The 12,739-nt window shown below is 40.4% G+C and overlaps 2 protein-coding genes across 2 annotated transcripts in view; one reads left to right on the top strand and one right to left on the bottom strand.

Moving 5' to 3' along the window:
• The first annotated feature begins 4,546 nt into the window (after positions 1-4,546).
• selenom (selenoprotein M) lies at positions 4,547-10,843 on the top strand. Its single transcript, XM_033619104.2, has 5 exons — positions 4,547-4,788; positions 7,531-7,566; positions 7,760-7,794; positions 7,915-7,993; positions 10,042-10,843. The coding sequence occupies exons 1-5, from the start codon at positions 4,693-4,695 to the stop codon at positions 10,270-10,272; spliced, it is 477 nt and encodes a 158-aa protein (XP_033474995.1). The 5' UTR covers positions 4,547-4,692; the 3' UTR covers positions 10,273-10,843.
• Positions 10,844-10,994: 151 nt separating this feature from the next.
• Positions 10,995-12,739, bottom strand: part of smtnb (smoothelin b) — a 64,438-nt gene continuing 62,693 nt past the window's right edge. The window contains 1 exon segment of the mRNA XM_033619097.2: positions 10,995-12,660. Within this exon segment, the coding sequence (XP_033474988.2) occupies positions 12,507-12,660 (154 nt within the window). The 3' untranslated portion in view covers positions 10,995-12,506.

Genomic DNA, 12,739 nt, shown 5'->3' with positions numbered 1-12,739 from the left:
TATTCAGCCTTTAAAGCGAGTGGAAAAAACACCATTTGTGCCATTACGATACAACGACATATAGTCTCATATCTCGATAACAATATAATACCTTCATATTGCCCAGCCCTAGTTCAAAGTAAACTGATTACCAATTCTCATACAGTATTTAGGATGAACTATAGACTGTAAAAATAATGGATGTGGCTCCCCTGACATCACTGATTGTTTTTTGGACTCCCGTTTTGAAACCTCAAGTCTGGCTTTTTGGCCGTCGCCATCTTGCTTTTTTGGTGCCAGACGTGACCATATTTGGGCAAGAGGCTGGTGATATGGAGGAGCGAAGGGTGGATCTGACTGAGAAGCCGAGGACACTATCGGCAGACAGCCTGTCACTTAATGCAGCCCTGTACCCCTCGTACAGTTGTCATGGAGGTGAAGGAAACTTGCTATAGAGATCAAAACTGTTTTATGTACCAAGCTGTGAACACGCCTACTGCTGTGAAGCTGGGAATTTTGGGGTCTATAGGGATTGACAGGCTCCTAGAGCCAACCTCAAGCAGCCGTTCAAAGAACTGCAGTTTGTAGCACTTCCATGTTGGCTTCATTTATCAACCCTGGAGGTTGTCGCTTTGGATGAACATGATTATTGCTGGCCCCATGGACTCCTCGAACACCTGGGCCCAAGAAATCTTTCCATTTTCCCCTCTTAAGAGCAGCCCTTACTACATGTTGACACCGTGTCCCTCTACCAGGCATGGCCACAACATTAATGTAATAATGTCCTTTACTGGTGCACATTCCCTTACAAAAATTTAAATGAATCAAATTAGCAAAGCCAATTCACGTGCAGAACATTTTTTTTCATTTTCAAGTCACACTATGTATTTCCATCCTTGTAATGTGAACATTTGGAACACAATTTGTGCCCCAACAGCTTATATTGTTTCCAAAATAACACATTATTTTTAGTTCTAATCACAAATGTAGTTACACAGATGAACCGCTCTCTAAAGTTTATTAATCACTTGTAATGTGGAACATTGTAACTGACATATGTATGTTGGGCCTTTATTTTGTAAACTGTGTATGTATTTCTATCCTATATTATTATTTTACCGTGTAAACTGAACATCTTTGGTACAAAAATAATTTCAAAGGAGTTTATCTTTCTTATATTATTTCATTGTTTTATTGCTTTAATGTCTTAGAGCTTGTCCATCACCTAAAGTGCTTCTAATATCAGTATCAATCACGACTTGCTTCACAATGACAGTTGAATGAGTCCCATGAGATTTCTGCCCTTCAGACTCTAGAATTCCTTCTGGTGATAACGACTCCTTAATTTAAGACTGAACAGGATCCAGAAACATGAATGTAATAGATGTTTTAAGGCTGAGAGGAACTGTGTCACCAGATTCGAGTGAGCTGAGCGGTGGGCCTTTGTTTTCTGTCACAGATCTTCAAAGTTATGTGTTGCTGTTTTGGCAACGAGAGGAGATTTCAAAGCACAAAATCAGGATTGTGCACATAACCAAAGAATCTGTTTCACTGAATTTAGTTTCACTCAGACTTAGATTTGAAACTCAGACTGGAAGTTCTTCAGGATGATATAAATGTAATAAAAGGGCAACTTAGTTGTTAGTTGTTTCACCTTTCATCATGGCTGATTATTACCCAAAATCTTATCAGATTGATTGCACGTAAAGACATCTAAATAAAGACTTAAATGGTGCTCCTGCAGCCATACAACCATTAAAACGTGTGTATTTACTTCTCAGAGGCTCAAACACCTCTGAACCAAAGCATGGGAAAAGGTGTTGCTATGGCAACACCTGAGGGCACCTCATCTGTCTCCATGACCTCTTAAATGCCTGCAGCCTTTATAAAATGAATGAGTCAAAAACTGTGTCTTAGCGTGTGTGTGTGTATGTGTGTGTGTGTGTGTGTGTGTGTGTGTGTGTGTGTGTGTGTGTGTGTGCCCTTTGAGGCCAAAGTTTGTTGGGAAAAGCAGAGCAGTACAGTAAATGTGGTAAACATGCCGCTTGAAGCTACTGCAGGTATGCAGAGGTAAATGAAATGCTGCAGGACGTGTTGAAATCTGACTGCAAGTACAATACACTCATACACTGTATCCTTCTATTATGCAAAATAATTTACAGCATATCTATAATACTCAACAGTGATATAACATTGACAGTGACATACTGAAGTTTATGGTTTTTGTTTGTCCTTATAATATATGATACAGTGAGGCATTTCCAACACTATATTATCATGTGCCTTCCTGAGGTTGCTGGGAATTCATGGGAAGTATTGATATAGCACAGTATCAAAAACTTCTGCAGCCTTTTGGCCCAGGTATTACAGAGTAGAAATAAGTTAAATAACCTACTTATGTCTTCATATTTCCATCCTTTCAACAGGCCTATAATTCTAGTGTGGATCAGCAGGGCTGTTTGTCTTGTTCCTCTGTGATGAATCATACTGACAGCAACACAGGTCTTTGTGCAGGATAAATCAGTGTGCACGTGTCATAACCTGTGGCTATTGTTAGTCTTTGCTGCTTTTCTCATTATATCCCATCAGGGTTCCTTTACAGGATGTTCCTTTGCAACTCATCGGATCAAATTCACATCTGATGTTTCCTGAACTGCTTTTGAAATTGTGCACTTCCAAGAGAGCTACAATCTTGTCTCATGGAGTAACATTTGGAAAATTTGAAAAATAATTAAAATACTTGTGTTCATTTTACAATATAACACAGTCCAGAAGTCCTGCAATAAACAGTGCCTCTGAAAAAAACATATAATGTCCAGTTTTTGTTTTAACTATGCCAGAGGTATTAGTTCAATTTTGTAGTAATTTATGAGGCATGCAGTGTTGCATATAGGCTTATTTATAAAGCACATTTCAGACAAAGGCAGTTTATACAGTGGTATGCAAAAGTTTGGGCACCCCTGGTCAAAATTGTGTTTACTGTTAATAGTTACGTTAGTAGAACAACAAAAAAGGAGAAGGGCCTGAAGCAAAAGTTTGGGCACCCTGCATGGTCACTACTAAGTAGCGCCCCTTTTGACAGGTATCACAGCTTCAAAACACTTTTTCTAACCAGCTTGTGCCTCTTGAGGTCGTCCATTGTGGATTTGCTTACAAAATTTGCTGGAATTTAACTGAATCCATTCTTTCCTCTACCCTTGAAAGTTTGCAACACAAGCCGAAAACATAATTGATCCACCTCAGTGTTTAACTGTTAGACAGGTGTTTTTTTTTTTTTCATGAAATTCTGCACCCCTTTTTCTCCAAACACACTTTTGCTTGTTGCTTCCAAAAAGTTCTATTTTAACTTCATCAGTCCACAGGACTTGTTTCCAAAGAGCGTACGGCTTGTTTCGATGTTCCTTTGCAAACTTCTGACGCTGATTTTTGTGGTGAGGACACAGGAAAGGTTTTCCTTTGATGAGTCTTCCATGAAGGTCATGTTTGTGCAGGTATCACCGCACAGTAGAACAGTGCACCACCACTCCAGAGTCTGCTAAATCTTCCTGCAGGTCTTTTGCAGTCAAACGGGGGTTTTGATTTGCCTTCCTAACAATCCTAGAAGCAGCTTTCTCAAAAAAATTGCTTGCACACCTCAACTTGATGTCCACAGATCCTGTTACCTGACATTTTCAATTACATTACCAAATGAGGAAACAGCGACCTGAAAATGCTTTGCTATTTTCTTATAGTCTTCTCCTGTTTTGTGGACATCAATTATTTTAGTTTTCAGAGTGCTGGGCAGCTGTTTAGAGGAGCCCATGGCTGCTGATTGACAGGGGTCAGAATATTTATAAAGCTTTGAAATTTGCATCACCTGGCCTTTCTTAGGGATAATTAAGGTCTGACACTGTTGTAAAAGTTGTCTGAGAGTGGTGCCCAAACTTTTGCATGGTCCTCCTTTACATTTTTTCCACTTAAAATTTGTGAAAAATAAAAATAATACACTGATCTTGCTTAAAATCTTTAAAAGCATGTTTCATCTTTAACTGTGTGCCTTTTGGAGATCAGTTCATCTTCTACTTACTTAACTATTCACATTAAAATAAATTTTGAGCAGGGGTGCCCAAAACTTTTGCACGCCACTGTAGATACAGTTTAAAAAAAGAAAAGAAAAAATGCACGTTCTGCCGCTATTTATGTATTTGAAACAGAATATAAATTTGAATATGATCATGTAGGATCTCATTAACCTCCAGATCATTTTACCATATTGTCTGCCACATATAGGCACTTGTGGTTATGCAGTAATGTTGTATGACCTTTATTACAGTAGCTATCAACATTATTTCTAAATATAAAACAACCCATCCGCCATCTTATGCTTGCAGCAACATAAGATAAATAAAGAGTTAAGCAGGCGATATTTCAGCTTTGTTAATGATTTTTATAAGGAGATTTCCTTGCGAGGATTAACCACAGATTGCACATCACAACTGAGGGACTGAATGTATCCTGATGGGGATCTGTCAGACAGCCAATGAGCGCCCTCTCCCCGCCTCCTTCTCTCTCCTCTGGGAGAAATATTTGACGTGGCAAGAGGTCCGGACGTGACATAGCTGCACATCATCTCTCCTCCTTTCCACAGCCGAGTTACGTTACTTACCTTCAGACGTCTGCAGGTACTGATACTGGAGCGGTCCTGGTCCACGATCTGAACCAGGAGGAGACATAATGTGGCTGATCGTGTTGGCCAGTTTACTCCACTGTGCCTCGGCCTACGATGTGGATCTGAAGAAACTGGAGGGACTGGCGAAGGCGAGGGTGGAGGTACAGTAACACGCTTCATACGTGATTGTATCTACAGTGACGGTGGGCCGAGGGTGTGTGTGTGTGCATTATCTGAGTCAGATTAGGATAAATATGTAAATGGATGCGTTTTATTCCTTTAATCTGCGTGCTGGGCGCGTGCGTGAGTGCTTTATCCAGGGGAGTATGTTGCTGTAAATTGGATGATCCATGCCTTTACAGTACACCCAACTAAACACACTTATAAAACAATATTTCATGTAATAACCATCAAATCTGCAACAAAGTGACTCAGTTCTCACTCTTATATAAAGGGACAGAGGGCGTGTAACTGCAGGTCTGATTTCAGCACAAAAGTTTCTGTAACTCTATCCTTCTTTTTGTGAGATACTATGCACTCTCCCCCAGGGTGTCACCAAATCACCACCCTGAAGAAAAGCGTGTTATCTGTTGCTATTGTTGTGTTAGTCACACCTGCTACTCTATACCTGCGGCTCAGATTCCCACAAGAAGGAAGTTAGGCATCCTTCCCAGGAGCCTATCTTGATTCTGTGCTCTCAGAGGATGCAACGCTACAGTGATACCAGGACATTAGAGAAACTTGCTGAAGTGGTTTTGAACAAGGAAACACTGCAGCCCCACAAGGAAAATATGCATAAAGACACATTTCAGTGGCCCAAATGTGTCAGTTATCTTATTCCTAATTCAGGTGATGTCCCATTTCTGAAGTATCAGTGGCGCCCCCAAGGCAGAGGGGGAAGGGGCCCCGATGCAGTTGCTACCCCCCCCTCGGCAAAAATAATTCAGTCTGTAGAGACTTGTTCTGAGAGGAAATAATATTTATTTACATGTGCATATAAGTGTGAGAAATGTGAAAAGTCTTTGGCGATTAGACCCCATCGTGATGTCGTCTATTCCAGGAGGGTGGTAAAGACGTAGTAGATTAGGGATCCCCATGGAGTCTAGACGCTGGTGGTGGTGATGACATGAGATGAAGAGGGAGCTGAGGATCTGGGTGTGAAGAGGAGTGGGATTTATGGAGCACATCCTGGGCTCTGGATAAGGTGACAGGAGCTGAATGTAGTAAATGAGGGTGCGACATGGAGATTGTGGTAAAGTTTGATTGGCTAACCAGGAGAGGGAACACCCATAGTCAGCTGTTTAGTGGGAGTGGCAGGAGTGTGATAGAGAGAGAATTGTGGATGGATATGGCATAAAGAAAGTCTTCTTGACTGAACTCGCGCTGAACTTAATTTGGATTCCGATATTGCTATCTTTAAGAGGATGTGGCGCCCTCATTTCTGAAGCTATCGCAAAGTTAGTATCTTGTGAAACTAGACAACCCAAGGCATCCATTGGTACCAACCACATTAGCATAGCTCATTGGAAAGAGGGCTAAACAGTGCTACAAATGTAGGCAAAATTTTGGCGAGGACATAACTGGAATGACCATTTTCAAAGGGGTGCCTTGAACTCTCACCTCAAGATATCTGACTGAAAATAGGTACTGTGGGTATCCACGAGTGTCCTCTAAATTTGAGGCTTGTCCCCAGTAGATGTTTTGGTCCTTACAATCAATGTACTCCCTCAGATTGAAGCTGTTCGTCTTCTTAAGGAAAAGGACAACCAGCCTATATGATAAACAATAAATCACCAAACATGTACTTAAAGATACATAACTCATTAAATCAGGATTTTTGTGGAACTCAAAATGTTAACTGGGTTGGTATTAGTCTATGTACATCATATAATCTTACTATAATGATGAAAACTTTGTCTGTGGGTGTGTCTGTGTGTCTGTTCCACGTTTTTCTCCTCACTGACTTGGTCAATCCATGTGAAATTTGGCACAGTGGTAGAGGGTCGTGGGAGGATGCGAATGAAGCAATATTACATCAATTGGCCAAAGGAGGGCGCTATAGTAACCGATTGAAATGGCAAACTTTGAATGGGCATATCTCATGCCCCGTATGTCGTAGAGACATGAAACTTTGCACAGAGATGCCTCTCCTCATGAGGAACAAATTTGCCTCAAGAACCCATAACTTCCGGTGATACTGATTTTCCGCCATTTTGAATTTTTTGAAAAACACCAAAAATCAATCTCTTCCTAGGAAGTTTGACCATTCTACATGAAATTCGGTGAACATAATCTAGGGACCAATATCTAAAGTTCCCTCTTGGCAAAAGTTGGAAAACTTACTAAAACTGAGCTTCTATAAGGCAATGAATATTGCGGAGGGCGTGGCTCATCACATAATCATCATATAACATCTCAAGGGTTTCACCGATCACCACGCAACTTTGTAGGCATATGACCACACATAATCTGAGGAGACCCCTCCATTATTGACCCCATCAACCAAAATGGGGGCGCTAGAGAGCTAATTTCTTATCTAGGCCTAACCGCCTAATATTGATTTTTACTAAACTTGGTAGATATGTAGAACAGGACGCCTCAAGGTGACTGGAGAAATTTAACTCTAATTGTCAACTGGGTGGCGCTATAACAACAGAAAAATGCTTAAAAATGGCTAAAATGCGACCAATCGCTGTGGCTCCCCCTGTGGCTGGATGTTTGGGGTTTTTTTCTAATTTTTAGTATGACTAAGTCATGGTATGGTATGCTGTACTCAATGGGTATGGACTAGTTAGTAATATTAACTGTAAAATAATTCCTCTGTGAAACATTTCTGGGGGTGCCACTGCAAAGTCTGAGAGCTGCTTGTAACAGTTTCCTCTATTTTATGTGTCTCCTCGCAGACCTGTGGTGGATGACAGCTGAACAGGCTCAGAGAGGTAAGTTCCCCTCTGCAATGTAATCAACAGGAACACGCTGAGAGCCAGTGTCAGCGGCAGACTGAAGCCTAATCCCTGTCAAGGTGTTTGCTCAGACAGACATTTTACCTTTCATGTCTAGGGTTTCACATGATCCACCACTGAACACAGCCCTGAGTGAAATAACACTAATTCCCCCCTCCTCTGTCTGCAGGTCAAAGCCTTCGTGGTCCAGGACATTCCTCTTTAGTATCCTTTGACTCAAGCACACTGCTGCTGTTTGTTCTTAAATATGTCTCTTTTAAGTTGCACACTCTAAAAAGTCGAGTATTTTCTCTCCATGATATTCTTTGACCATGACTACCTCAGCCATAACCTGGTGATGAAACACATTCCTGGGGCCGACCCTGAGCTTGTCCTCCTGAACCACTACTTCGAAGAGCTGGATGTAAGTCTTCGTTTTGCAGTGTATTGTACTTGTTTTGCATTATATTCAAAAACCCATATGTAGACTTAGACTGTGATTATAGCATCTTTAATCTTTTTCAGGAATGTCTTAAATAACAAGAAAGTAGTGTATATCAGTAGAGAACAAACATACCTATCTGACAAGACAGTCCAGTTCAGGATATCTCTTACTCTCTTACCACCCAGACAGATGACAAAACTTTGCAAATCTACTGTAATTCACAGAGCCATTACAAGATGGAGCTCAGTAAATAAACAAAATGTTGTTAATGTTGAAATCATACCTCCTGAGTTTTGTCTGTAGTCATAGGCATAGATTTTGGGGATAGGACACAGAGGACACTTCCTTCTCAATATAATAGACCATGTATATTTGTCCGCCCGAAATAAAAACATTAAGGCCTCTAAAGACTTTTATTTTGACAAAATTAAAGTGATTTGTGCTGTAAATTGATGCAGAAAAGGCACCAGAATGCAGGAAATTGAATGTTTGACACTCAAAAGTTCCTGCAGGACGACCCACAAACCCCGATTCATGTGTATCTCTCAATGAAGAAACAAAACCTACACCCCTGTTAATTTTAGATAAAGATTTTTGTGTGTGTGTGTGTGTGTGTGTAATGTGATGTTTGAAAGTATGTAATGTACAGAATTGTTTGTTAAACTCAGCTAATGGGGATCCTAAAAAACTAACGTAAATAATATGATATAATGAGACAACTGTGGTGTAAATCAGAGTCTGTGTGTTGTTTCAGCCATTCATTCCCAGAGTTATCATAGTGATCTGTAGAAGTCAGTGGGGTGAGGTCTTTCTAAACCAGTTATACAGTTAGCTTCATTTCACTTTGTTAAAAATTAAAGGCATAATAATGGTAATGGCATTCATTTTTTGGGGTCATGTATGTGTAGGACTCTATACTAAGCTGTAAACCCTCATCTGACTCATCTGAAAGCTGTTAATGGCAAATTTCTCGTCAAATAGTTGCCAGTCCCGCCCCCAGACGCAGATTGGCCAATCATAACATAGCATTGGGCCGGCTCAGACAAGGGTCCAACAACAACACAGCTGTGCTCCATTGACTCTAATGCAATCTTTTCAGATTTCCTTCATTTTCAGGCTGGTTTTGTGGATATGGAGCTAAATGTTGTGCCTGGGGCACATCGTGTATTAATGATACTCGTTACCTGGAGAGGTTGGAAAAAGATACATGTTTCTTCCCTGTTCCAAAACCAAAATCAAACCCTGAAAAGTGTAGGGTTAGCTAGCTAGCTACTGAAGATATAGCCTACTGAATGTATACACATGCTGCTTTTGCTTTTTAATGATTATAACAGTGAAACAAAGACCGACAGTGGTCAGTAGTATATCAGTTACTCACCCTGTGTTACACTGACTTTGTGAAGAAAGTTTTTTTTTTTTGCATGCCTCCACGGTGAACAAGAAATCCAAGAACAGAAAAGTCTTGATGAATTGGAGTTAGTTTAACTACAGTAAAACTATATCAAAACATCCATTTACAAACTCTGTAGCTCATGCAGTATTTATCCAAGTCTTATTTATGCAGTCGTATGCTCAGCACTTCCCAAACACATGCGTTTTCACTACAATCTTAGTATTAAAAACACAGTTTCATGCAAGGATTAGTAGTGTGCTTGGGTAAGCATGTTTGCCCAGGAGCACTACTCATATGGGACATTGTTTAAAATAGGAAGGCTTCAGTAAAAATGCATGTGTTTGGGAAAGACTGAACATATGGCTGAATAAAAAAGACTTGGATTATACTGCACAAGCTGTGTGAGGGTTTGTAAAGGGATGTTTTGATATAGTTTTGCTGGTAAACGTGGTCCCCTGCATCACTCATCAAGAATTTTCTCAGTGTCTGGATTCTTTATTTATCGCAGAGAAGTTTTCTTTACGAATTCAACATAACACGGTGGGTGTCAGTAACTGATATACAATGATCTTTTTGTAGGTGAAGTATTCCCTTAAAATGGTATTATAATCTAACGTGCATGTGTCCTCCACAGCGGATTGCCCTGTCCGACATGACCCGCTCTGAGATCAACAATCTGCTGGAGAAGCTTGGCTTCTACAAGAAGGCTGAACCTGAGGACGAGGTGCCCGAGGAGTTCCGCTTCTCCCCTGCCAAAGACAGCCCGTTTAAAGACGAGCCGCCATACAAATCCGCCACTGCCTCTCTTGCCACAGAAAACGCCTCTTCAGAGCCCAAAGCAGAAGCCAAGCATACTGATCTATAACCTGTCAGAGTGGAGAAAAGTAGGAATCTCACAGTACCATTAAAGCCCCAAAGCTGCTCCACGACCAGCTGGTTATTGCAGTTGATGACAGGAATGTTTGTCATTTCAAAATAAGACCAGCAGATCATGGATCAGTCCTTGGGCAAGGACACAATCTTAGCATCAGCAAAAGGCCTTTGAAAAGGTCCACAGTCTGAATTTGCACATATTGTTCTTGCTGTTTGTTCTTATTTTTTGCAGCGATAATAATCTAACAGGCTGCTTTGTGAGTGCTTTTCTACTCTCTGCGCAAAGACTGGACGTGTGTGTTTTATTTTGTGTTTTGGTCCATCATGTGTCAGCTGTCTTCAGGATGTTCGCTCCTCTTGAGTTCTCTTGTGTGTCTGATTGCTTCCTACCTACTGTGAAACTGAATGAAGCCTCAGACTGAAAACTGTGTGAATGGCCTGAGGCTGATGTTACATGTTCTGGTGGGTTGGACTGATGCACACAAGAGGACTCTAGTGGGAGTGTTGTAAAAAAAAAAAAAGAAAAAGAAGAATGAAATAATAAAAAAAATCTCAAAATCTCATTCTTAGTCTTTGCTGTGTTGAATATTTATGTTCTCATGTTGTGTAAATCTGAGTATGAATGGAAGCATGTTCGACAGACTGAGTAATCTGGTGTGGAAAATAAAATAGTGTTTCACGAGACAGTTCAGAGCAATAATTCCAAACAAGCACTCATTTCTCAAATTTGTTTATTTTAATTCACATTTAACTGTGGTGCACAGAAACGTGAAATTATAATGTGTTTAAGCTCTTATGTACAGCACTCACTGCTCCATGGAAGATGTTTGTTTTTCAGCTGGCAGCGGTGGAATAATCCTCAAATAATTTCTCTAAATCTACTCAAACAGAGCTTTAAGAAATAAGTTTCATCAAGCTCATTCAGCTCTGGAACGATCTTCTTAAAGGAATTTTAAATTTTTACAAGCGGAATAAACATTTTCATTTAAAAAATTTTCTTAGCTTCAAGTTGTAAAATATACAATTGGCGGTTACGTTCAGTCATGATCTTTCACGTTTAAAAGGAAAGCCGGCTTTCGTCGGGCCCGTTAACTCGACCAAAAAGTGACCCCAATTAGTTTGACAAAACATCGTGATAGCTTGAGCTTTCAAAAGCATCATGTACACACTAACAAAATAAAAAACAATATATTTTCAAAAAGAAAAAAAAAATCTACTCAAGCATAAATAAGGAGCCCTCTAACAGAGCTGTGTGTGAGTGTGTTTGCAGGGCAGTGATGCTGGTGGATGACGGTAGCTCTGTTATACATGTTATTTTGCACATATGCTGTCAGTCAAGCGCTAAGAAACATCAAGTATTGATACGATTCAGCTGTATGACATCAGACTACAACAAACTCCTGTTGTTTTCTTTCTACCTGAATAAAAAAGTGTTTTACTGCATGCATTTTTTGCTGCTAGAATAATATGATAATAATCTGACACATGTTCTCAGTAGCACGGTAGAGTTCAGAAAGGTGACATTACTCATAACAATGTTGCATCCGTTTGAACAATTACGACAGAACATCCCTGTGCTCATGAATTAAATGGTAAATATGCTAACTGATAACATTAACATGAGAATAGTAATAACTTAATTAAAATACTTTAAGCAGCCAGAGTTTGGTAAAAATGAAGAAGTACCGAAATGAAAATCCATCTTAAGGTTGAGTGTATTTTTCTTCCTTTGTGGAATCACCCAAAGAAATGCGAGCAAATTACAGTACTTGTTACAAAAGTGTAGCAGAGAAATATGTAGGTATAAATAACTTAAAAAGGGGAAATACTATAAAAAATATTTCTTTTTTCTGTCTCGATGTGTTTTCAGTACACTAGCGTCGTGACACAATGTCTGTGTGTTAAATATGACCCGGTACAAACAGTACAAAAAATTAAAAAGAGTAAAATTTTAAAGCTTATAAGGTTGTGTTATAAAAACTTTGGCGCTCTCTTGCTGGAGGAAGGTGGACTGTGTGTTAATGAAACAATGAATACACATCACCACTGCCAACACAGGTAATAAGAAAACTGACACACACACACGCACACACACAATCCCCAACGTGTCTATCAGAGATGAGCAACTCTGTGACTCAGCCCGTCAGTGCGGAGGCAGTCATCAGGTGGCGATTGAGCTTAGGGAGAGGTTGGGAGAGGGAGGCATCGAGGCTCACTGAGCACAGGTCAGAGGTCACAGGGCCGACCCATGGACATCTCGTATCGGCGCAGGTGGTTGACCAGAGACTGTACGTAGGTGAAGACGCATTTGGAGTCAGGTTTATTGCCCATGATCATCATGTCCTCCACTTCCAGCAGAGGCATGCAGTTGGCGTATGTCCTGAGGAACAGCATACAAGAGACGGTGTGTGTGAGAGAGAGCAGGATGAACAGACGGAAAGGTAGAGGACCAGAAATGG

Source organism: Epinephelus lanceolatus, chromosome 9 (assembly GCF_041903045.1).
Source record: "Epinephelus lanceolatus isolate andai-2023 chromosome 9, ASM4190304v1, whole genome shotgun sequence".
Taxonomy (NCBI): domain Eukaryota; kingdom Metazoa; phylum Chordata; class Actinopteri; order Perciformes; family Serranidae; genus Epinephelus; species Epinephelus lanceolatus.
The sequence above is the reverse complement of the archived record's forward strand: the minus strand, read 5'-3'. Positions and strand labels throughout refer to the sequence as shown.